The sequence below is a fragment of the Molothrus aeneus genome, chromosome 9, assembly GCF_037042795.1.
Source record: "Molothrus aeneus isolate 106 chromosome 9, BPBGC_Maene_1.0, whole genome shotgun sequence".
NCBI classification, from domain to species: Eukaryota; Metazoa; Chordata; class Aves; order Passeriformes; family Icteridae; genus Molothrus; species Molothrus aeneus.
In genome coordinates, this window is record NC_089654.1 from 379599 (window position 1) to 405465 (window position 25867).

At 48.5% G+C, this 25867-nt stretch overlaps 1 protein-coding gene across 1 annotated transcript; it reads left to right on the plus strand.

The window, feature by feature from the left end:
- The first annotated feature begins 1216 nt into the window (after positions 1–1216).
- On the plus strand, positions 1217–21976 carry ERICH3 (glutamate rich 3). Its single transcript, XM_066555836.1, is given in 15 exon segments — positions 1217–1312; positions 4275–4368; positions 4978–5103; positions 5727–5798; positions 7582–7701; positions 8349–8426; positions 10388–10600; positions 11193–11367; positions 12128–12323; positions 14210–14544; positions 16305–16529; positions 17871–18338; positions 18620–18766; positions 19534–21662; positions 21664–21976. Coding segments are annotated over 15 exon segments (4446 nt in total). The 5' UTR covers positions 1217–1292; the 3' UTR covers positions 21712–21976.
- The last annotated feature ends 3891 nt before the right edge of the window (positions 21977–25867 follow it).

A 25867-nucleotide genomic window follows, 5' to 3' on the forward strand; every position in this document is an offset into this window, starting at 1 on the left:
GTTTTGGAACAGATGCATCAGGAGCAATGGTTGTCCCTGCTATTCCTCACTGCAGGGATCTCTGCTCACGTCCGTCGCTCTGGTCCCTGGAAGCATTACCCTGTGAGTTTGTACTTCAACTGGGACTTGCAAGAACTGCAGGAAGGAGGGAAAAACGAGCATGGAAGGGTGGTTGTGTCTCCTTTATTTCAGTAAATTGTGTGTCTGTAGCCAATGCACACTTTGGTGCTTCCTGTCATCTGGATTGAGAGATGGAAATCAGGATTGATATTGGAAGTGCATCCTGTCACCTCATGATATATTTTTAAGTTCCTGGATCTGTGTTGTATGAAAATGCCTTCTCCATACTTCTATTTTTAACTTTTCTTCTTTTCTTTTTCTTCTTATACTCCCACCCCACCCCCTCCCCCTTTTTTCCTTTTCCTTTATTCTTTTTCTTTTTCCATCTTTCATTTCTGTTTTTTCTTTTTCCTTCCCCTCCCCTCCCAGTCCCGCAGCCCCCCGCCAGCCCCACCCAGCTGGAGTCTTGTGGCCAGTTGAGGCTCCTCAGTACCAGAAAGACAAGAAGCTGCTGGGGAGGGTCCAGCAGAGGGTCGCAGAGATGCTGAGGTGCGTTGCATCTGAAGCATCTTTCTAACGCTGAGAGACTGCCCAAGGTGGGCGTGCTTAGTGTGGAAAAGAGACAACTGAGAGAGGATCTCACCAATCCATACAAACATTTCCAAGGGGTGTCACAGAATGGTGCCAGGCTCTGTTCAGTGGTGCCCAGCGACACGGTGAGGAGCAATGGCCAAGACCTAAAGCACAAGAAGTTCTATCTCAGTGTGAGGAAGAGCTCTCCATGGAGGGTGGCAGAGCTCTGAAAGAGCGGCCTGGGGAGGGTGTGGAGCTTCCCTCTCCGGAGACATTCCAGACCCACTTGTATGCGTTCCTGTGTCACCTGTTCCAGGTGACCCTGCCTTGGCAGGGGATTGGACTTGGATTCTGCAGAGGTCCCTTCCAGCCCCAGCAATTCTGGGGTTCTGTGATTCTGGGGCTGCGGGCGGAGCACCGGCCCCCTCCCGTTTCTCCCTCCCTCTTGCGTGTCTCTCCCTCCCTTTCTCCCGTCTCTGCCTTCCTCCCGTCCCTCCCTCCGTCCCTCCCTCCGTCCCTCCCTCCGTCCCTCCCTCCGTCCCTCCCTCCGTCCCTCCCTCCGTCCCTCCCTCCGTCCCTCCCTCCGTCCCTCCCTCCGTCTCCTGGCGACTCCCGGGACGCGCCGGTGCCGGGGCAGCGCTGTCCCCGCCGCCGCTGCCATGAGCGCCCCGCAGCCCCGGTGAGTGGGGCCGGGGCCGGTCCGTGCCGCCCTTTCGGCGCTGCGGGAACGGTGACGGGCTCGGGGCCACGGGCGGCGCCGCCCTGCAGCCCGCTGGGGAGAGAGCGGGGCCGGGGGTGCCCGACCTGCCTGGAGAGAGCCCGGGGACCCTGGCCGGCACCCCGGGGTTCCCCTTTGGTAAGGCCTTCCTCTGCGCAGGGGGATGGAGCCGTGGGGAATGGGCTGCTGGCTGCAGGTGAGTCCCTAGTTACCTGCCTTCGGACCTGCAGGTGTTGAGTTCAGAGGATCCGGACTTCCGAGCTGATGTCACAGACAAACAGCGAGGAACAGAGAATCTCTGCAGGTCTCTGTGACAGAATTTGGCACATCTGGTAGAGTGGGCGATGATCTGAGTAAGCAAGCAGCGGTAGAACTTGCTCCTGGGCCCCACAAGAAATCAGTAGCAGAACACTCCTTTGGCTCCCAGTTCCGTGCGTGGTTGTGAGGCTTAAAACTTCCTCTGGGGGGGTGGATGGCAGACGGGTGCCAGGGAGAGCACAGGCACCATGCTGCCCTGTGACTCTGCCAATTAATAACTGAAGCTTTGGTGCTCTCTTACATCATTTATTTGGTGATCTCCGATTTAATTGCACTGTGAAATGCTAACTGTGAAGGTTTGCTCTACAAAACACATAGGATGCCCGCTGTGGCTTTGTCTTGATATCCTTCCAAATGAGTGAGAGCGGTCTTAAAATTTACCGTGGTACACAGCTCTGGCTCTGAGTGTAGGGCTTTGGGTAAGCTGCCAGCTGAGAACAAATATACTGTCAATAAATAATGGTGTCGATGATCATAGCATCATAGAATTCTAAATAACCTCAAATATAAAATTACTGACCTAAGAGTGACATGTTGTCACTGGCTGTGATGCCAGAGAAACAAACATGACACTCATCTTGGGAAGAGCTTTAGACATACTCCAGGAATCTACAGATCAGTCAGTTTAGGTTCTGTGCCAGGAAAATTGTCTGCTGTTCTAATAAAACACCAGCATTTTTAGAGAGAAGAATGAACAGGATAAATGGGCAGAGATAAAGGAGTCCCAGGAATACCCAGAAGAGGGATGTGATTACTGTGACACACAGGCTGTATAGAGCTGTCTGAGGCTGGTGCTTTCCCTTTGCTGTGTTTTTTCCTAACATGGATTTTGTCAGTTCTGCACTTCTGCCTGTTGCAGAGGTTTTAAAGGTGACTTTTGTGTGTGGTTCTTTAATACTGGAACCCTGAACAAGACAGCTCAGACAAGAGCTTCTCTTGTCCTTTTGTTGATACCAGGAGCAGGCTAAACGGAAGCAGTGGCTGCTTTGCTGGAGTGTTCCTGGCCATCCCCAGGCACTGGTCCATGCCAGCATTTGTGGCTGCAGGAGGTTCCAGGGCTGGAACTCGTGGCACAGCCAGACCCCAGTGGGCCTGCTTGCATTCTTTACAATGATTTCATGGATGTTGGTTCAGGCCCAACACAATTCCTTATTTCCTCTAATACCCTTTTGAATATAATTCAATATATTTGAAGACCAGCCTGTTCATAATTTAAATGAGAAAATACATGTTCTGAGACTTTGGTGAAACAATAATTGCCACATCACTGTGTTCAGATGGGAGCTGCATTTTAACTAGCTGTGTGGTCAAGGATGTCTTAGGTGGAAGGAAGTAAATTAAAAGGAGTTGGATTGAGTTTCTCCTCTGCCTCAACATGCAGTTGCCAGGTGATACCATAAATTAATACTTAGCAAAATTGGTAGAATCTGGTGGTTTCAAATGCAAACTCTGGATTAAAAAGGTAACATAGAACAGTTGCTATAAATACCAATATTTAACCAACAGGCATAAAAGGGTAACCTACATTGTTTGATTAAAGTTTAATTTATTGTTGGCGGCTACCTTTGAGGTTATTATTCCTGCTGTGAAACCTCATGTAAAATTCCTGTAAATCCATGATCTCTTTTCTTCAAAACATTTCTCCTTTCTTTCCTTGAATATGCTTTTGTGTGTGGCAGATCAGTCTAGCAATAGACATATAACTGAGTTTTCCAGCTGAAAGGATGTAATAGAGGCACAGTGCATTTAAATCTACAGCCAAAGAAAACAAAAGAGTTCAGTCTCTTGTGTAACTTGAGCCCAGAGAGCCCAGAGATCAGGCTGAACATATTATGTGACATGTACCTGAGTGTGCAAACTGTACAAATGTGAAAGGATTTTGAGTATTACCAACTGCATCCTAGTGTCACTGACTTCTCTATTTGTCCTGTTTTCCAGAGGGTGAAGTAAGATATGGTTGTGCTAAGTGAAAAATATAACTGCTAATTATGAATACTTCAGTTTTTGTGTTCAGCTTTCACATCTGAGGTTCAGATTTTTTGAAACTTTGATCTTTGGTTACTGTGATGATGGTAGCGAGGCCCTGGCACAGGTTGCCCAGAGCAGCTGTGGCTGCCCCATCCCTGGCAGTGCTCAGGTCAGGCTGGATGGAGCTTGGAGCAAGCTGGGGTAGTGGAAGGTGTCCCTGCCACCAGCTGGGCCCCTGGCAGAGCGGCTGGGGAGCTGTGTCAGTGCAGCTGGACTCCAGCTCCAGGCACACCACTGCCCTGCCCGTGGTCAGGGCTCATCCCCAGGAGCTGCTGTGGGAGCTGCTGGTGGAGGAGCTGTCAGGGCTGGCCTGGCAGTCCCATGCTGCAGTGGTGGCAGTGCTGTCCCACTCTCAGCTCTGGGCCTGAGCTACAAGTCACGTGCGTCTGATACGAATTTCCAGGAGGCCGCAAGATATTGCTTTTACATAATCTGATGGGCATTTACCTGACCAAATCCAGGATGATTTACTAAGGCAGCATTTTGTCTAGCAAACTGTTGGGTAGCTCTGTTTAACGTAGACTGTAATAATTTATCAGTCAAGGGGATTATAAACATCTCCATTTTTTTATTGCAGTATTCTTGAAACCTATAACAGTCTTACAGACAAACACCTGGTTGGATATTTCAGCAATGCCAGGATAAGACGACATCTTCAGAAATCAGGACTGGTGAGACTGAAAAGTTTTCCTCAATTCTATATTCAATTCAAAATGTTTTTATGCTTTTTCCCCCCCCCATATTTCCTTTTGCTCATTTGAGTTTCCCTCTGCAAAGTGTTTCAGTTTGCAGATATACAGCATCATATTGGTTCACTCATGGTTTTTACACTGTGAAATGTAAGCATCTTTGACTTGTTTAAATAGCTTCAGTGTTATTTTTCAGAAGTGTTTAATGGAAAACTGAAGGATTTCGTAGAGGTGAATATGCTGAACATTTTGTTAAAAAAACTGGTGCCCTCCTAGGTGTGACTCTTTTGCACAGACAGGTGCAGTAGGGCAGCAAGTGCTTAATCCTTTCCATCCTTTGGGCAGTGGCCCGTGAAGGGTAAGGCTGAGCCCTAGGCTATTAGAAATGTGGCTGCTGTTCCTTCCATTTGGCTGGTGGAGTTCATGGGGTCAAAGATAATTCAGTGCTGTAAGATGAGCTCCACACCATGGCAGGGGTAGAGGTAGAAACAAACCAAGAGGAGGAAGTGGTCCTCTGGGAAATTGTATTGTTTCAAAACATACTTTATTTCATCTTCTCCTTTTCAGTAACATTCTATTTGTGTATGGCAGATCTCAAGGAGCGGAAGAATAATACCAGAGAAGGAATACCGGCTCAATGCCATAAGGAGGGACCACCAGAGACACGTCCAGGAGTGCTTGGCTGATGCCATATATCATAAGGTCCTTGACATTGAGGTGTGCCCTTACTGAGGATGTGTGAGCCTTCTCAGGTGTTTCCTCACTGACAGCCAGGGGCTGCTAACTTGTGCTGGACTGTTTGCCATGTGTGCCCTCATGCTCCCCCGGAAGGCTCTTTCCTGCTGGGAAAAAGGACAGACTTTGTGCTTGAGGTTCCCCACATGAAACCTCCATGGGCCTCTCATTGTCAAACCATGCTACTGTGAGAGCAGGCACTGTCCTGGCTTCCTTATTGCTTTTTGACAGCTCTCAGATTATGAGATGATATTCACAGGGCTAGTTTGCTTAAAAAAATCTGATAAAAACAAACTAGTTTGAACGTATTTACATATATGCTGTCTGAGTACAAAATCTGGGCACATTCCTCTGGGATATCAGGAATGGAGTTGGTTCCTACAACTTTACCAACTTTACCAGTGCTCAGTTGTTCCCTTGGTTGTGTGAATATATGCAGGTGAAATGCAAATAGATTCAATACACAGTAGTTTTATTACAGGGCTCAATGAGAGTAGTGGCCAGGGAGAAGGCATGGGACAAGCAGGACAGAAGCAAGAGTTCTTGCACACACTGACATCTCATGATGGCCAGTAATGGGATTTCTCTTCCTCTTATATTGATAGCATCATCATCAGCTGGGGAAGAACAGGAGACTTGATTGTTCTGCAAGGAAAGAGATGATGCAGCCAGCCAAGGTAAGGCTTCAGCACTGCTGATGGGACTTGGCAGTTTTGCCTGTGTTTAGTAGTAACCGTGGGCCTGACCAGTGGTTCATTGAGACAAGTGCTCTGTCTCTGATGTGGAAAAAGTACAAGAAACAGGCAAGTAGAGGATGATCCTGCCCCAGTTACATCTCCTTTGTCCTTTGTCCAGAAGTTCAGGAGCTTCCATTTATGCATTTAATTCCTTCTGAATCTAGTTATTCTTCTACTTCTGCAGTGCTCTTGGTATTCTTCTACTTCTGCAATTGCTCAATAATGAATTGCATGAAATGGTATCTCCTTGCACTTCTGCATAGTAATAAATGTATCTGCTGTCTGATATGTCTGTTCGATGCTCCATTGTTCTTGGTATGACAAAAGTTATTAAACGATCTCTTTTTCCAAGGCATCTGTGGTTTTACATACGTTCTTCACATTCCTTCTCAGTTTTCCAAGCTGAAGGTGCTCAGTCTGAATTTTTCTTATGTGAACCACTCCAGGCTTCTCATTACAGTTGCTGTTTTTTTTACCTTTTCTCATTCTACTGTTTCTGTTTTGAAATGGGGAACCATACCAGAATGAATAATTCAAGATACATTCTCCTCCCAGTAATTCTAGACCTCTCTGCTTTTGACTGCTGATGAGCACTGAGCTCATGTGTTTGGTTGTTTGCCTCTCCACAGGATTTGGGCAGAACTAGCATGTGAGAAATCAAAGAGGTTTTAGGAGTCTTCATTTAGCTGTCATGTAGGTTGAACTTGATTCTCTAGTTATAGTCATGGAAATCCCAAAGAAGTCAATGGTTCTTCTCCCCATGCAATCACCTGAATTCATATGGGAAAAGTCATCCTCATTTTGGCAGAAACATGCTCAGAATTTTATTTCTGTATTAGGAACCTGATTGCTTTGAGAAGAGTGCATTGAGAAGGTGGCTGCTTCATTGAGCAGCTGGTAAACAATGTCAGGTGTGTTAAACTGTAAATAGTACATCTAGAAGGAAATCATGGGGTAAAGACAGGAGGAGATTTTCCTGAAAGACACTGGTCACTATGGAAATTGTGAAGGTGTAATTTGCTGATGGAACTCCTGTGGTAGGGAGTCACCCCATGGAAGCAGTGATTCAGGCACCCTGTTAAGGGATCCTGGGCTTGAATAATTTTGGAACGTAAACCAGAACTGCTTCCTTCAGAAAGACACCTGCAGACACCTGATCTGTGTGTGCTGTGCTGCCATGCTGGGATGCAGGAGCCTGGCTGGAACCAGTGGTGTAATTTAATTTTCACCTCATCTGTTCAGTGAATTCATCCGAGTCGCTCATCTGAAGAGAAAGGAGAAAGGCAGATGGCTGAGCAAGGGAGGGTGAGAGACAGAGCTGTCTGTTTCCAGTGGGGCAGCCATCCCCGCACTGGGTTGGTGAGATGAGAAGGTGGGGAGAGGCTGCAGTCACCGCAGGAAAGTGGCAGGTGCGCTCAAATTTAAAAAAGAAAGAGACCGTCAAACAAATCAAGAATTGTGAGATACACAGAAACAGACATGAATTGAATCTAGTGGGTCAGCAGCTAGAGAGAGCTGCAGGAAAATGAATCAGAGGTGGGGACAAGTCTTTTTGCTTGTCCCTCACATTCTCCCATGATTTTCTTTCTTTCCTTAACCAGCTGTTCCATCGGGTCCAGGCCAGCTGATTGTCACAGCTGTCCAGTGAAGAACAGATGTAATGAGACAGACATCACTGGTTTTGGATTCAGTGCCTCAGAGACATAAATTCCCTTTCTTTCAGATGGAGCGGTTGATGGGAGAAGTGTCCCACATGTACTCCCCACACCCCCCCGTCGCCCCCAGGAGCCACCACGCGCTCTGTCCCTTGGTGTCCGGAGAGCGAACTGGGCGCTCACAACGGGTGAGTCTCATCAGCTTCTCCATGGCTGCCATGGAAGCACAGACAGCTGAAAGTGTGCCCACGGACCTCAGAACAAAGCATTCACTGCCTGGGTCATTCTGGATTAGGGCCACATCCTTCATCACTTGAGGCTCATTTCCTGCTTGCTGGGTTGGGTTAAGGAATCTCTAGAAGCTAGTATTGCAGGAATGGCACATCAGAACCTAGAAAAAATTACAAAAAACCTTTGCTGTCTGATAAATCTGCTTCAGTCTTTCCCTTTTAGCTGCCTCATGACCTCAGGCAGGCCAGTATCAGTGTGTTGAGCATTGTCAGTGGACACAGGGGCTGCAGACAAGGTTACGCATGTTGTAAAACCCTGAAAAAGGTGGGAAAAAGGTCTTTTAGAAAACAGAGTTGAAGGAATGAAATCAGACTGAAGCTCATTTCAGAAGGCTGTGTCTAGGAGCTCTGACTTTTGCTCTTTGTGAACATCAAAGAAGGAGTGTTAATATAATGAAAATATACTTGAAATATAATAGTACTAAAGCCTGAAGTCAAAGGTCAAATATCTAGGTCAGTTTCAACTGGTTCTCTATATCAATAATGATAATTGATGCAGATTGAAGATAAACTTTTGAGTCCTGAATGACCTTTTTTTCATATAGAGGGGACCCAGACTTAGACTTGATTATGGTGATGGACGTTATTATTACCGAGCCAAGGAGCCTCCCTTCTCTAAGGTGGTGAGTTAACCTCAGTTAAACAGTGCTGTTGGATGTTAACATTTTAACTTGGTATTCTGAAGGGTATACAAGGAAAACATGAAATAAAACAGTCAGAAAAAGCTGAAAATTGAACAAAAATGCTACGTTTTTGTTGTGCATTCTCCCTGGGTCTGTGTGCTGAAGTCCATAGCACACTGCAACAGTTTCTGTGAGTTCATTGTGTTTGCTACAAGACTGCATAGTGAGGAGATAGTAGCAAACCTTGTATTTATGGCCAAGAGTTGTTTTGAATGGTCAGTTAGAGGTGCCTAAAGGGGTCTGGCTCTTTGGAGGCAGACTAGAAAATGTCATGTCCTCTAGGTACCTGTAATCACTCACCACTTCCAGATATCTCCATCGGGGCTATTGTTTTTCTTTGTGGCACTGCTCTGCACTGGAAGCTATACACTGAGATTTTGTCATGGTTTTCTTTCTCCTTTTGTAGAGTTCCTTGTGACCAAATACAGTTCCAGGAAATATACAGCAGCCCCCTCGCCTCCAGCCCCTTCTTGGCGGGGCTGCAGCAGGGTCTGTATCAAAGGCTTCCAAACACAAGTGCCATGCACTGGAACATTATCAGCAATTTGCCTGTGGGGTGAGGCTGTACTTCACTCTGAAAATAAACTGTCCCACTTTAGGGACAGTTTTGTAATATTGTTTAAATACTGTGGTTCCCAGAACTGTACATGACAGAGAACGTCCCTTTGAAATGGCATCAACTTTTATTTAACTGTCCTTTTTCACTTCCCCTCAATTTTCAAGACACTGTCTTACTGGTTTAATGCCCAGTTCTTGATCACAGTGAGGAAAAATGTGGTAACTTACCTTTTATAGTATAAAATCTTTCTGCATACAAAATTTTCTCCCTCTATGTAGATTTTCTCTTATGTAGAGAGAGAGACAGCACCTGGTTGACTCTAGGAACTTTGGAATATTTTCAGTTGCAAGTCCTACAAGTTTTCATCATCACCTACAAAGGAGCTGCAAAGTAGCAAAAAATTCCTTTGTTTTGATGATTCCTTCTACTAAATCACACTAGTGGGCTTAAAGATTGAGAGTTAAACATGGTCTTGATATATTTGCAGTTGCTTTCAAGTGATATTTGGACTTGTCTTCTGTTCTAGAAAAACATAATATAATTGGTTTTGTGATATGCATTCCATGGGGTGAGAGGGCTTTGGAGTGGGACTGTGATCTGCTACCACTGGCTGGCAAACACTGTGTAAATAGCTCCCTTCTGATCTGTGTTTGCTGTGTATCAGCATGGTCATGATTTTTCAAGAATTTGCTGGTTGGTCTTGTTTATGTCTACTCAAATTATGGGTGATTTAATGGTTTCCTTAGTGCTCACAACTGACAAAACAGTTGTGAGCACTAAATCAGATGTAAGTTCTGAGAACATGATGCAGAACTCAGAGCCACAGCATGCAGCGTTTACAGAACTTGTTCCCTAGTAATGTCTTGCTCTTATGGCCTGTGGTCCATTTCATTCTGCAAGAGGACTAAATCTCTGTTCAGATGAGGAAGCAGCATTTTGAAGCACATCTTGTATAACTGATGCCAAGTGATGTTTCTGTTGGACGGCTGGCTGCTCTGGGGATGTGCTGTCCAGCTGGAAGGGAGCAGCAGTGCTGCAGGGCTGTGCAGGGTTCTGTCTGAGATGAGATCTTGGTGGCGCTGGGGCCAGGGCTTGCTGTGCAGTGCTGTCTGTATCTCTGAAGGTGACATTTTCAAGCAATATGAATGTTGCCTTGCAAATTAAAAGAAAGTGGTTTAGCACAGAAATATTTTCATGAGTAAAATTTCAGGCCCTGAGTCAGGAGCTGTTTCAGAAGGATGCCTGTTGCTCGGTCTACCAAGAAGTCAGACCATGGCCAGTTCCATTTGCTCGGGATCTGGTTTTGCAGAAGCTGTGTCATGTCATTAAAATGTTTTTCCAGGGGCAGAGCAGTGAGCTACAGTTTAGGAATCCAATGGATTACATGTCTGGTGCGTCACCGTACCGGCCCGCCAAGCGTCGCCGTTGTGCGGTGCCAGTGCCACCACCCCGCCCGCACGTAGGGGACAGGTGTATCCCTGGAATCAGGCGTGGGCTGCCCGTGGAGAGATGGTTTCATCCCACCACTGGATTCAATGAGCAGTTTTTGATCAATGTGAGTAGTCTCTGTCCACATACAGGTGTATTGCATTCCTCGCTGGTGTGTTTGCTTGATGCTGAAAGATGCGCATACCTACTTTGCATAAAGAAAATGTATAACTATTAAAATATATAATTGCTATGCATGTCCCTGTAAACTAAAACATTTGGTGTTTTTCATCAGTTGGGGAGAAAAAAGGCGCTGAACAACAATGTAGATTAACAGTTACTCAAAGCCTGCCACTTCAGTCAGTCTGATCCTGTCTCTGGCACCAGCATCTCAGGAATTTGTGAAATGCCTTGAGTCTATGAACACTGCATCAGTTACACTGTCTCCAGCCAGTTTTAACTCCTGTAAACAAAGTTGTAGGAACCCTGGACTGGGTGGGATGGTATGGGTCATTAAACCTGGTCCTTGAAATTTGGGTTTTCAGTTGGAAATGTATCCCACACCCTCTGCATGTTACAAACACTTCCCCATTTAATCAGCTCACCTCTTGTTATAAAAGCCTGGAAGTCTCAAGTGTGGGCTGCACAGATGTGAGCTTTGTTTTTGCCCCTTGTTGGAGCTGGGAGCTGAAGGCATTTCTGTGCATTTTCTGCTGCAGAATACCAATGGGTTCCCCAAGTCCCCATTATGCAGCAACGCCCTGGTCACCATGATCTACCTGGGAAAGAGTAAGCATGTGTCACTCCGTGATCACAAGGATGAAATCAAAGTCTATCAGCAATACTGTGGAACAGAAAACATTTGTGTCTATAAAGGCGACCTGTTGGAAGGAGGTAAGGATGGAGCCAGAGAGTTCATATTGATTGTGGCAACATCGTTTTTTTGCTAAAACTTTGCCCTGACATCAGAATGATTACAGCTCAGCTTGGTCAAGATATATGCATCCAGGGATGTTTATACCATCTGCCTCCACATTAAACCTGGATCTACTGTCCCATGATTGAAAGTGAGGTTGCAATTACTTTTGCAATGATGGTAGAAGAATTTAGAGAATTGATTTAACAAAATATTTGTGGCTTATGCTAATTATCTCTAGAGATATATGGTTAATAGAGCAGTTGTAGTAATAAACTGTCCTTAAAAGGGGGTGATCTGAGTTGCTAATACGGGTTAGTGAATGTTGCTTCTTATCCCAGAAGGAAAGGTACATAGCGAGAGCCTGGTTCCCATCTCTTTTTGGGAAGTGTGAGTGCAATTTCATCACAGCAGTAAAAGATGAATTGTGTTCTGGAAAACTGGACATAGGAAATGGCTGGGAGACTCTGGTCTTTGTCCTGCTCTAGCAGTGAGTGGCCAAACTGACAGTGTGACATTTGTCCTAGCTGTCCCACCTTAGGATTCTGGGGCTGGCAAGAGCCAGGGCTGTGTGTGTGGAGGGGTCGAGTTTAACCAACTGTTGGACAGACCTGAGAACCCCAGTGCCTGTCCACAGAGGGCTGGCTACTGTGGTGATGCAGTTAAGATACAGCAGTTGCTACAGGCTGACAGTGAAGCACAATGTTTTTCTTTGAACCTTTATTTCTGTAATTGCAGATACCTTCCAGTTCATCTCTAAGAGGTACCTCGGTTACCCGTTCAGCCTCACCTTTTATCTCAACGGGCTCCAGGTTGACAGGCTGAGCTCTTGCTGTGAGTACAGAGGCTTTCAGAGTAAGAGGCCTTGCCGGCTGCGACGCAGAAACACCTACTTCAGGGTGCTCCATGTGGCAGGAGCACCTCCTTGCTACAGGTATGGAGAAAGTGCGCTTTGCTCACAAGGACTTAGCTTAGAGAGTTTCTAACTCGTTTCTCTTCCTTCATCTCCCCGGCTCCACGCAGCTCTGTGGAGCCTGCTCTGTTTCTCAGGGCCCCGTGGAAGGGGCGGGGTGGGGGTCACCTGTCAGGGTCTCCCATCCAAGGGCACCAGCTCAGCCGGTTCCTGTGGTGTGTGCACACAGTGGGGACTCTGCTTGTGTTGGAGCACGGGGCAGCGGCTCTGGGGTGGGCTACATGTGCCACCCGCGTGGCAGTGGAATAAATACCGAGCATGCTGCTCAGTTAGCTGTGCTTTCCAGAGGCTTTTTTGTGATAATTGATTTTTAAACATCTCTGCCTCTGAAGTGAGATTCTGTTGTAATAGTCCTAGCTTCAGAATAAGGCAGCACTGAATATTTGTTATGGTTCAGAAACCAAATCTGTGCAGAAAGGTCTTGGGCAAATGTCAGTGCTGTGACCAACAGCTGTGATTCTGCCAAGAGGCTTTAATTTTCATAAAATCTTCCTTTTCTGTAATTGTTAATTCAGGCCATACATAAACTTACGGAGATGTGGATATTTTAAAATCTTCTGTGTTATTTTAATAAATAATTTTTAAAAGAGCAGCTAGCAGTTGGAACAAGAGACTCTTCACAGAGGTGTACTCTGTTCCTTCAGGCAAGGACTGAGCTCTAGGAAAAAAATGCTAGTTTATTGTACCACAGTCTAACAACAAACATGATTTATGTTCATTGCATGTTCAAAGGAGTGAGAAGCATCTGAATTCAGAATGCCTATAGTGGCTATAGATTTTAGGAAATGCCTCAATCTCAGCTTTTTGTGATTTCTATAAAGATATGAAGTGAATTTTCAGAATTTAATATAGTATCCAAAAACTGGATGAATTAATTCCTAAGTTACTCTCCCTTTCTGTCCCCCTTTCCCTCTGACTCTTAGTGATATCTCTCTTTTCCTGCCTCTTATCAATCCAGCCGACCTTATCTCATGACTAAAAATCATCTCCATTAACCTGATTTTCCCCATAAATGACAACTATTTTCACACCCCTTCAGGCCAAGTGCACTTGGGTTTGTTTTCTGCTCTATGACATACATGGAATGCCCACTCTGGTTCCCAGTAAAAGTCCCAGTTGATTTTCCCTGGTGGGTCAAGGCTTTGGCTCACAACAAGGTGATGCTGCAATGATTTCTGTACCATGCTGCAAGCCTTGCTCTGAGACCTTTCTGCTGGCCAAGAACCAGCAATTCTGCAGAGCTCCTGACTGTGAGAGAGAGAGAGGGAGCATATCACTCCATTTTATACAAGAGAGGCAGTCTCAACAACTCATTCAAAATGCTTTGTTTTCCATCTGTTTGGGTTTCTTTTAAGTAGGTAAACAGAACAGAAACAGAAAATTACCAACTTTCAACCTTCTTCTTCCCCCACAGTTCTTAGACCCAGCAGATAAATACAGAAACCCCCAGTCTTACCCTCAGTTATCACACTACTGGGAGTTACAGCAGGATCTGGATCCAGAACACATCAGAGCTTGTCTGCCTTTCTCAGTGGTCCTGTCTTCACAGCCAATGCTCCGTGCAGCTTCAAATTAATGGGCACTTGTATTAATTTTGGTTCTGTTTGTATGTCATTTGTTGCCTGTCAGTGTAGGCAGCATTACTGTCCTTCAAGGAAGAACTGCATCTGTGTTGGGGGAGCTCTCAGGGATTTCAGGGTGCTTCTCCTGCGAGCCATTGTGGCAGTGCAGAGGCAGATGGGTGCTTGGTGTCCCTGCAAATAACAAGCTGAACTCGCTATGTCTGCTGCCCTCTGTTGTTCAAAGGAAGAAAAATGTGATACTTCCCAATTTGCTTTATTTTATAGGTGCTTTCTTGCCATGGGTCTGGACAAAAAGCTATACCCTCCCAAGAGGAAGATTAAGTACTACACGAGGCCGCACATGTGCTCCTGTTCTCCGTACTGCGCGCACAGCGAGCCCTGTGACAGCAGCGGGGTGCCCAAATCCATTGAAGGCTCAGTGTCACTCACCATACCCAGCCAAGAGGAAAGCGTGGAAACTATTGATGAAACACTCGACTCTGAAGAGGAGTGCAGCGAAGAAGAAGGAGAAGAAGAAGAAGGAGAAGAAGAAGAAGAAATGGAAGACCAATCTTTTGTGGAGACCGAAGGCACCACTCAGGAAACCACCAGTGAAAGTGGTATAGTATTCCCAAACATGAGCAGGGGATGAGAAATGGGAGGGGATGGTTCTGGAGAAGGTCTGGGATTGTGGACTGCCAGCTTTGACTGGGGCGTGAGAAATGTGGTGATGTCTGTATCTGGGCCACAGAATTAGAGGGGCTCCTTTCAGCCATGCAACAGGATGAGGTGGTTTGCAAGAGCCAAGAAAGTGAGTAAGGAAGGGTGGTGAGGCAATGACTCAGGTTCCCCCAAGCAGCTGTGCCTGCTCCATCCATGGAAGCATTCAAGTCCAAATCAGACACAGGGGCTTGGAGCAATCTGGGATAGTGGAAGGTGTACTCAGCTATGGAGGAGGCATCAAGCTCAGTCTCTGCCTTTACTTCCTCCTTATCATAACCTTCTTTGGAGGCAATCACATTCACAGAGAGATTTTAATTCCTACTTCCTATTCCTATTTTTGCTTTCACAGTTCTGCAGTGTTGCTACTCATCTGACAGTCGTTAGTCCCTCCGGATGTGTGTTTGGGATTAACGAAGCCTTTTTCCTTCAGGAGGAACTGCCCTTCTGACAGAGACCTCACTGCCAACACTGCAATTGGAATCTCAATTGATTTTTAATACAGAAAAATAAATCTCCTTATTCCCTTAGTTCTCATTGTCTTGGTAATTGTTTGTTTGCCTGACTGGTTCTGCATCAGGAACTCTTCATTTCTGTCCTTGGTGTTCTGTCACTTCCATACGTTAAAAGCCCCGATGGAAGGAAAGGAGGGCAGCAATAAAATCTGCCGAGTGGGGAATGATGGCCACAAGGGCCAGCTGGCGTGGCAGCAGCGCAGCTGGCCTGCGTGGTGCAGTGTGCTCCTGCACGCGCAGGGAGCCCGCGGCAGCAGGGCAGCTCTGGATTTTAGGTGGGAATCCCCGACATCCCTGTGCTGTGCCTGGGACGTGCAGAGCACAGCTTGGGGGGAAGGGGACCTTCTCTAATGCATCTGCATGAAGAGGGTTTCACCTCCAGAGCCAAGCAGAGTGCTGTGAAGGGCCGGGAGCTGGACTCGAGGGTCCATGTGGATCCCTTCCAGCTCAGCTGACTCTGTGATCTACCAGATGTCAGGCTAGTGCCTGCCTGAATTCCAGAATGTGGATATAAGAGTGGTAATTCTGTGCAGGCTTTGTTTGCACTGGGTTTTCCCCTGGGTCCTGGAGGAGCAGGTTAGAGCACTGTGATAACAGAATGCCTCTGCAGTGCCCTTTGGCTGGAGTTCATTAAATTCATTGAGCTTCTAAGACACTTCTTTGCTATTTATCCATGTCAATATACATTTATTGTACTTTGCAGTATAATGTATTACCTTTCTCCAGCTTTCTCAATTGCTTGTAATTTTTTTAATCACATCCAGTTTTTCTCCTCTTATAAGAGATTCTTACATTTAATTTCTGAGTTTTCCCAGCTCTAAATTTTCACTTTCCATGGCTGGTAACTTTGTTTATTTTTGTTTTAATGTATTACTCATACCTTTAGTTTTGCTACATTTTTGCTACTCTATGAAAAACACAATGCTTTTTTATGATAATATGCTCTTATAATTCCTATCTGTGGTCTTAGATTCTCTCATGGCTTTAAAAAGACAGTTCAAATTCAAGGGCAAAAGGAGATTAATGATGTTAATTAATATCAACTCAGAATGTTAACACTGGCTCAGTGTTTCTATCTGCTTAAAAAGAATTTTTTAAATTGTGAATTCTGTTTCCTGTCTCACAGTATAATTCTTCTATTTTAGAATATGATGAAGATTTTGAAGCAGATGAAGAAGTTAATGAAGAGAGACAGACTGATGATCAAATGAATAGAATGTCAAAGTCATCCTCAAATGATAAAAACCATAATTTAGACTATGGAAAGGAGAATGAAACCTCATCTCAGAAGGCACTGCAGGCCTCTGACAGCGAGAAAGATAAAAGTGGCAGATATTCTGATGACAGGGACTCTGAAGATGATCTACCAGGTTAGTTTTGTTCATAACAAGGCTTGGAGAAGCTGACCTGACGCATGTTTTACAGTTTGCATGTGTCCAGTATGTATGTTGAGTCTGCATATGCCCTTCCTACTGAAATGCTAAAAGACAGCTGTTTTATCTGCTATTAATGGTGCCACTGAAGTGCAGGCAGCCCCCTGGCAGTGAGACATGGGCCTTTGCTGAGCTGTTCGGGTGCTGAGATGGAAATGGAGCAGGCAGCAGGCAGGCTCCCAGAACCTTGGCAGGACACAACCCTCCATGCCAGCAGGCACTCACAGTGGGAATCTGTGACCCCTTACACCTTCTGAGGGTCCCAGGAGACCTGACAGGCCACCCTGGGTTATAAAACTGCTGTCTTTAAGGGCCCTGAATATGGCCCTAATTTATTTGGCTGTGCCAGAGATCTGGAGATAGTTAGATTGTCTGAAGGGAAAGGTGATGGTGCTGTGCAGGGCTGGGAGTTGGACTTGATGATCCTCGTGAGCCCCCTCCAACTCAGCTTATTCTGTGATTCTGTGATTCTGTCTGTAGAGGAACCCGCTTGGGTTTCCCATGATGGAGCAGTAGTACTCGGAGTGGGAATCTTTAAACGGGGCTGTAAGGTCTCTTGGTGCAACATGTTTTTCAGAACATGCACTTCTGCATGGATTATAGTTCTGACACTTTTATTTTCTTTGCCTGACTAGATTTTTTGGTCTTGAGTTAGACCAATCTCTTCTTGAAGCCATGTAGATTGTGGACAGCAGCAAGGCTGTGCAGTAGTCAGCTCTGCTGCTCAGCTCACTGTCAGATGAAGAATTATGGCCTTTTTTCCCCTCAAATTTTCCATTTATGAATTTAATATGATGGTGCCTGTTTGTTTTTTTCGAGGAAACAGTGAACTTCATCTCCAGTTCAACCTGAAGGGTTCACACATGGTTTTGGAGATCTTTCTAATATTCAATGAGTTAACAGAAAGGCACTGAGGGATTGTTGCTGTGGTTGAAGTCTTTTATCTAATGAAGCTCAAGAGTCTGTACTAAACCCTGTCTGAGCCATATTTAGAGGTGCATTTGGAGGTGTATTTCTATATGATTGATAGAACTACTCTATAAATCTTTGATTTATTTCTATTATCAGAAAAAAACCCGCTACGTTAAATGGCTTTAATTTTAATACTTCATACATCTGGGCAATGTTCTTCTATTTACACTTACTGTAATTTTGTCACAATATCCTCAGATGGTATAATTCAGAGAATGCTGTTGGATGGGATTGTGTCCCTTTGTGAGTGCCCAGTGAATGCAGAGGTTTAGTGACAAATACTAAATTAAAATTTGCTGTTTTCAGAGAGGAGGCCTGCAGACTCTCTCTCATCCATGAGCACTCAGTGCAGCACTGAGACTGACTCTCAAGCTGAAATGAAAGCAGACCATGTGAATTGCAAAGAGGACTGCAATATCAAAAGTACATCTGATAGTGCAGCACCTGCACACTGTGGAAATGAGAATGGGGAGAAGAAACTGCTCAGAGTGGAGGAAAATCAAGAGAATTCTGCACTGGAAAAGAAAGGAATAGATGACGCAGAAAAGACAAAACCAGAAGATCTAACAGCAAGGGAAGATACTGGAATTTTTCATGAAAACATAAGGGCAATGCAGCATCAAAATCCTGAGGTTAATGGGGAATTCAAACAGACTGGGTCAGGAGAAAGTAACATGAATGAGGAGGAGGAATGTCCTCCAGTGCCTTGGGAAAGCAGGGTATTGAGCAAGGAGGATGGCAACGAAGGGGCTCCTTGGTGTGAGGAAGGAGGTGGTGAGTACAGTCCCTCTGCACAGCTCTGCATGCCTGTGCTGCTCTATTTGCCTTGCACTCATTCGTGCTGCAGCATGGGGAGCTGCTGGAGCTGCTGTGGGCTCAGTATCCACTCAGAACATTAACAGTGGCTCAGTGTTTCTCTGCTAGTGTTTAAAGTCCAAGGATTTGTCCAAAAATGAATTTTAAACCATTTCAAAGCTGAGCTGGCTGAATGGCTTCTATTCCCCTTTTGCTCTTTAATGGTTTCTCTTTCTTGCTTCCTGTTTTCTTTGTGATAGTTTTTGAAGACTGCAAACCAGTCCAGGAGAAAATAGCAAAAGCAACTGGAAATGATCATCCTGTGAATTCTGACCCTGAGCCTGGTGATTTGTGTGCCAATGAGGAAGAAAAGAATGCAGCAAATACAGAGCATGGTGCCAGTGGAGGTAAGATTGGCTGTCAGTCAGAGACAAGGATTACCTGAAGTCTTTTAATGGAAGTGTTTGCCCTTTGCCTTTCCTTTGGCTATCAAAGTCTCCTTGTGCTTTTTTTCTTACCTAACTTGTAAAAAATCAGGTGATGACTAGCTGGCATCTGTAGTCGTGTATAATTAATGCTTTTTTGGCCATTAAAGGGTTCTAGGAGAAGAATCCAGGCCATGAGAAAACTGTGAGTCAGAAAATAGCTGTGGAAAGCAGGAATGTAGTGAGGTACCATGTGCTTCCTGGTAGTGTGCAGCCTCCTTGGGAAATGCCTTGGTTCCCAGGGGCAGGAATTAACCCTGTACTATTCCCTGGTATAATTACAGAATCCACAGGAAGCTGAATGTTCTTTGTCCTTTCTGTGCATATTTCACATGAACAATTTGTCAGCTATTTCTGACTTTCTGAGTGTCACTGTCAAGCTTATAGGTGTTGCACACACACACAAACTCCAAGCAGGTAGGGAGGGAGGCAGAGCAGGCAGGACAAGCATGACTGGCCTTGCATCAACTTTTTTAGTTAAATTCTTTATGCCAGATGCCAGAACAGCAGTATTAAATCATGGTCAGAGTGCAGGGATGTGATGAGCAGCAGCACAGCAAGTTCTCTTCGGGTGCCCAGGCTGATGTCCCTCATGGCTGGGCAGAAATGGCACCTTTAGCACTCACCTTGTGAAGCATGTAACACTGACAGGATGCTGAGCAAACCAATGTTTGATTATCTCCCAACAGCAGCAGATGGAAGGCTCCTGGCAGAAGGGAGGAGAAGCCGGGATGTGCAGGAGGCAGCAGGACAGGCGGCACGAGCAGGGGAGGCGACAGGGCCGGGACAGGCCCCGGAGCAGGACGGGGCTGCTGAGGGAGATGCTGGCAGCGGAGAGGCCGCAGGGAAAGCTGCAGGGGCAGGGAATGCACTGCCCCAGGCAGGCACGGGGGCTGCGCTGGAGGAATCCGCACCTGAGGAGGGCACCGTGGCACAGGAACAGCCCAAAGGAAAGGGAACGGCGGAGGCAGTGGAGCTGGGCACAGAGGGGTCACCTGGGCAGCAGGAGGTGCTGGTGGAGGGGATGGACAGAGAGGTGGCACTGGGAAAGGCAGCAGCTGGGACAGAGGGGCCAGCTGGGGCACTGCCAGGGTGGGAGGCAGACAGAGCCGTGCCCCAGGGGCAGGAGGGGGCTGGGGGCACCAGTGAGGAGGAGGCTGCAGACGAAGGCCTCAAAGGAGCAGTAGGGCCCCCAGCCGAGGAGGAGGTGGGCGAGCCAGTGTCTGAGGCAGGGGAGTCCCTGGGGCAGGGAGGGTCTGCAGGGAAGGACACGACAGTGGGTGCTGTGTCAGAGGGAGAGGAGGCTGGGGAGGATGCTGATGTGGCAGCAGATGGGAATGCCAGAGCTGTGGGCCCTGGAGGAGAAGAGGCTGTTGAAGAAGACTTTTCTGAAGGGGGGGAGGCTTTGGGGAAGCCTGGGGTTCTCTGGGAAGCACTAGGGGGTACGGAAAGAGGAGAAGCAATGTCTGGAGGGGAAGGGTTTGTAAAGCCAAGTCAGTTTTCCCAGATGAAAGTGTCAGAGGAAGAGTGGATGGAGATGGGGAAAGCTGTCCCAGGAGCTGCAGCAGCACTTGAGAGTGCTCAGGCTCTCCAGAGAGTGGAGGACATGATGGAAGAGTCTGTGGAGCCTGACAAGGGTCCTGTACTGGAAGTGGCACCTGGGTTAGGGGCACTCGGGGGTGCTCGGGGGGATCCTGTCACTGAAGGGTTATCACAGGTGGAGGAGACACTGGCAGTGCAGGAGGAGGAGGGTGCAGCAGAAGCACTTTGGAGTGGAAACCCATCTGAGGGCAGCAAAGCAGAGACAGAGAGAGCAGTGGAAGGAAAACCCGAAGGAGAGGCGGTGGGAGGGTCTGCAGGGGCGGCCGGAGCGGGCTCGGGGGACGAAGAGGAGGCCACAGATGGAGCAGCAGGTTCGAAGGAGCCGGCAGCTGGGACAGAGGGGTGGCTGAGGTGTGGGCAAGGGAGAGGGAAGGGGAGCCGGGCCGGGTCGGCGGCGGCGGGGCCGGGCGGGAGCCGGGCCGGGGAGCCGGGGCTGGTGGCCATCGCTGTGCTGGGCGGCCAGGCCGGGCCGGGAGCCCTGCCCGCGGGGCCGGCAGTGCCCGGGGCTGGCGGGCTGGGCACAGGGGCGATGGCACAGCCGGGGGTGACGGGGGCAGCGGCAGCGTCGGTGTCGGCCACGGGCAGGGCGGCGGGCCGGGAGCCTGGCGGGGCCGCGGAAGGGCCGGCCGGGGCACCTGCGGCTGCTGCGGGGAAGCGGGAGGCGGCAGCGGGGCCGGCCGGAGCCCAGGGCCGGCTGCGGGAGCCGGGCACGGAGCCGCCCGGGCCCCCAGGGCACCGAGAGGGGCTCGGAGCGGGGGCGCTGGGGGAACAGCCTGGGGCAGAGACCGCCCCGAGCGCCCCCGGGCACGGGGGAGTGGCAGCGAGGGGGAGAGGAGCGTCCGTGGAGGGGCCGTGCCAGGGCACCCGGCCACCGCCGGCAGGGACAGGGACGGGGACGGGGACGGGGACGGGACCGGCGCGGGGCAGGCACGGGCGGCAGGAGCAGGGCATGGAGCGGGCAGGAGGGAAAGCCGCGGGCGAGCAGCCGAGTGCCCCTGAAAACACGGGAGAGGGCGAGGGGGCCGCTGTCTCGGCGAGTGGCGGGCCCGCTGCCGGAGCCGGGGAGCAGAGGAAGGACAGTCCCGTCGGAGGGAGCCCGGGTGTCCCGGCAGCCGCTGACGGGGGCGAGAGGAGCCGCAGTTCCCGTCAGGTGAGTCCTGCCTAGGGCAGCCACTGCCCCAGCAGTGCCCAGGCTGATGATTCCTGTCAGAGACGGGATACACCACCTCGTCCCATTCCTTATCCGTTCCTCAAATGTCTGCTGATGGTAGCTGGGTCAAGGGATGATAAATCCTTTTGAGTGGCGGCTTCTGCGTTGTTTCCTATTCCCCAAATCCCGTGCAAATAAATCCCTTTGCTGTGGCACTAATTCTCACAGCCCCTCCGCCCTCCCTCCCCTCCGGGAGCGTGTCGCAGTTCTGGGGCATTGGGTGAGCCCTGGGAGCACTCGGCTTCCCTGGAATCCGGCCTCTCCTTGTAGGAGATGTCACAGCAGTACCTCAGCAGCTCCGAGTTCAGCACGTTTTCTCTGATGTTTGGTTGTTGTTTTGTAGGATAGTGCTAACCCAGAGCCACTCATCATGTCCTCAGAAGAGGATGGGGAAGAAACTCTGCTCTGAGCTTTTCCTGCAGCCCCTCAGTGTTGTGTCCTGCCACACGCACTCAGCTGGCCGCGGGTTTGTGCCGGCTGGGATGTCGCTCCTCTCTTCACCCTGTGAGTAGCGCAGCCACCTGTCACGTTTCACTGGAGCAGCTCCTCAGCGTGCAGCAGACAACCGAAACAAGATTGTGTCTGCCAGCCCGGGAAACAGCACTCCTTTGGATGGATGAGGACAGTAATCACAAGGATTGTTCCACAGCTGTCTGCCTTGTTTTTCTTGAAAACCAGAGAAATACTGGGCTGGCTGAACTTCCCTCCTCCCCTAGGCACCACTTGCTCCTGCAGGCAGGCAGGGCTTTTATCCTGGGATCTTTCCCACCCCGTGCCAGGGGAGGGGACCCCTCCTGCATGCACAGTGCCCCTGTGCCAGGAGTGTGTGGGGGGCTTCCCTCCCCTTGGGCATCCAGGCTTGCTGCTGGCCACGCTTCAGGGCATTCTCAGCACGTGGAAATGTGGTTGAAAGTTCTTAAATCAGAACAATTCCAACAGGTATTTGTAAATGCTTAAAGCTGGGCCTTCTGCTTTTGCTGGAGTCACTCAGGAGTAGTCAGTGGAGCCTCAGCTGAGGCTGCCAGGAGGGTAGTGAGTTTAGAGTTGTCTCAGCCTGGCTGCCCTTCTCTGCTACCCAAGGCTCTTCTCAGCTCTGCTGCACCTCTGGCAACACTGGGGCCCCAGGACCCTTTTGGGCCAAGCATCTGGGGCTGGGTGTGCAGCAGCCTGTAGGCACTCCAAGCTTGGTGGGTGCAGCAGACTCAGCCCCACAGAGTGGGGACCGTAACTGCGTTTTCAAGTAGGGAAAAGATGCTGAAATGAGCAGGATTTTGAGCAGATTGGTGCTGTGAGTCACTTCAGATCAATATACATGGAACTGGAAACTCAAACGTGTTCAAGTGGTTGCTGTGTGTTTGCTCCTAGGGATGTTCCTGTACTAGAGCTGGTTGCATTTGTGTGTTTAGTCTGCACATGTCTCAGAGGGTTGTGCTTTCTCTGTCCATACTCATGCCTACGTGTTCACTCAGGCCTATTAAATACCTGTACCAGTCTGTGCAGCTCCTTCAATTTATGCCAGGGGTTTAACTGTAGGAATAAGCCCTGCCAGTGCAGCAGGGCCTGAGCTTCAGTGTCTTCCTCTGGTTGCCAGTGGGCTGACTGATGTTGGGCTGAGTGTTTGTGCCACTAAAGCTGCCTTGTGCAGGTCCCCTCTAAAGCTCACACTCAGGGCTGCAGGTGTGGCCACACCTGGGCATTCGGACACAGGGGCGGCAGGTCCCTGGGGACAGGTGAGCAGAGACAGAGAGGGATGCAGGGATTTGCCTTGGCAGAGATTCCCTGGGAGCCCCTCTGGGGCTGCAGGAGAACCAGGACACCAGAGAAGGCCTTGATGAGCAGAGCAGTGTGACTGTAAGGAACTGGAATGCTGACAGATCATTATTTAACAGTCTTGAAATATTTATAAGTGACACTTACGTGTATGGTTGTAACAGTTGGGGGAAAGAATCCTGTGGTTAGGAACACATGTGGACTTCCAAAACATTAGTGTCTCTGTCACTTGAGCAGGCAGAAGTTTGGTAATAAGGAAAACCATGGAAATGGATAATTGTATAGGTTTGGAAAAGCTTCCCATAGTCCTTTCTGCTTTCCTATATTGTGCTAATTAGTAATTAACTTCAAAATGAAAAGTAGGTTGCACTTAGGGAAAAACAAGATGTGCAGCAAAAACAAAAAAAGACTAATTATTAAAGTGAGCATATGTGAGCAAAGCAAACTATCCAACAGTGTTGCCACTGGCAAAACTCATTCTTGGCTCATCAGGAATGCTTTTTTAACTCCCTGAAGTGTCAGGTATTTTCAGTTGCCTGTCATTGGCTTCTGATGGTTGTGCCTCAGATGTGCCTCAAACAGCTGGAACCTGGTGACATTCCACAGCTGAAGAGATGCATTTAATCAGTTCAAAACCATGCCAGCTGTGCACTGTGGACACAGGATGGGAAAAGTCTAAAGTCTAGCTCCTGGAATGGGCACCAAGCCCTGGCATTGCTGGCAGATACGTGGAACAGTGACTCACAGACACCACCAAGGATGCTGGGGGTGCACAGCATGGGCAGCTCATCCATCTGTTTGAAACGAGGGCTGCAAGGTGGGCTTCCTGCCTAGGAATTGCCTGAGTGGTTTTGGGGCTCAGCTGTACAAACCAGACAGGACCAACTCCTGTGCCTGCCCATTGGGGCTGAGCCTCTGAGGCAGCCCCTCTGTGCTGTGCCAGCCATGCAGTCCTGGCTGTGCTGTCCTGTGCTGTCCTGTGCTGTCCTGGCTGTCCTGTGCTGTCCTGGCTGTGCTGTCCTGTGCTGTCCTGGCTGTCCTGTGCTGTTCTGTGCTGTCCTGGCTGTCCTGTGCTGTCCTGTGCTATCCTGGCTGTCCTGTGCTGTCCTGGCTGTCCTGTGCTATCCTGGCTGTCCTGTGCTGTCCTGGCTGTCCTGTGCTATCCTGGCTGTCCTGTGCTGTTCTGTGCTGTCCTGTGCTGTCCTGTGCTATCCTGGCTGTCCTGTGCTGTCCTGGCTGTCCTGTGCTGTCCTGTGCTGTCCTGTGCTGTCCTGTGCTATCCTGTGCTGTCCTGTGCTATCCTGGCTGTCCTGTGCTGTCCTGTGCTGTCCTGTGCTATCCTGGCTGTCCTGTGCTGTCCTGGCTGTCCTGTGCTGTCCTGTGCTGTCCTGTGCTGTCCTGTGCTATCCTGTGCTGTCCTGTGCTGTCCTGTGCTATCCTGGCTGTCCTGTGCTGTCCTGGCTGTCCTGTGCTGTCCTGTGCTGTCCTGTGCTGTCCTGTGCTATCCTGTGCTGTCCTGTGCTATCCTGGCTGTCCTGTGCTGTCCTGTGCTGTCCTGTGCTATCCTGGCTGTCCTGTGCTGTCCTGGCTGTCCTGTGCTGTCCTGTGCTGTCCTGTGCTGTCCTGTGCTATCCTGTGCTGTCCTGTGCTGTCCTGTGCTGTCCTGTGCTGTCCTGTGCTATCCTGTGCTGTCCTGTGCTATCCTGGCTGTTCTGTGCTATCCTGGCTATCCTGGCTGTCCTGTGCTGTCCTGTGCTATCCTGGCTGTCCTGTGCTGTTCTGTGCTGTTCTGTGCTATCCTGGCTGTCCTGGCTGTTCTGTGCTGTGCCATGCTGGGGAATGTGGGGACCTGCTGCAGGAGTGCTGGGCTCACTTCTGGCTGCTGTCCAAACCCTTGTCTGATTGGACGCCAGATTGTTTTAATCCAGATCACCTATTGCTGATATGTTAAACAATTTAAAATATCACTACAGCTGCCAGGCACTGGCAGGTCTCCAAAACAGGGTAAGAATCCTCTTAGCATCTCATTCTTGGTAAATATTTTGGTGTGCTGGGGCTTCTCTGGGAACAGCACAGGCTACTTGCACTCTCACAGACTGCTTTGGAACATGTTCTACTCATTTACATATTTCAGAGTTTTTGTTTGTTTCACTAAGTGATCACTCCTATGAAACACGTTTTCCCCTTGAGCCTGATTTTCTCCTATAGTGAGCAATTAACTAAGAATTGTATCCTTCAAGGAACCAGTAATTTTAATTAGTGTTAAAATTAGTTGCAAGCACTTGTCTTTTAAAAGAGCTTTTAAACTAAAAAAGTTTTGCATTCTGATTTTTTGTTGTTGTTGTTTCCATGTGTTCCCCTCTGACATGTTCTGAGAAGGTGTTCAGGGATGACACCAGCAGCTCAGGTATCAGTGAGTACACAGAGGTATTAATGCACAT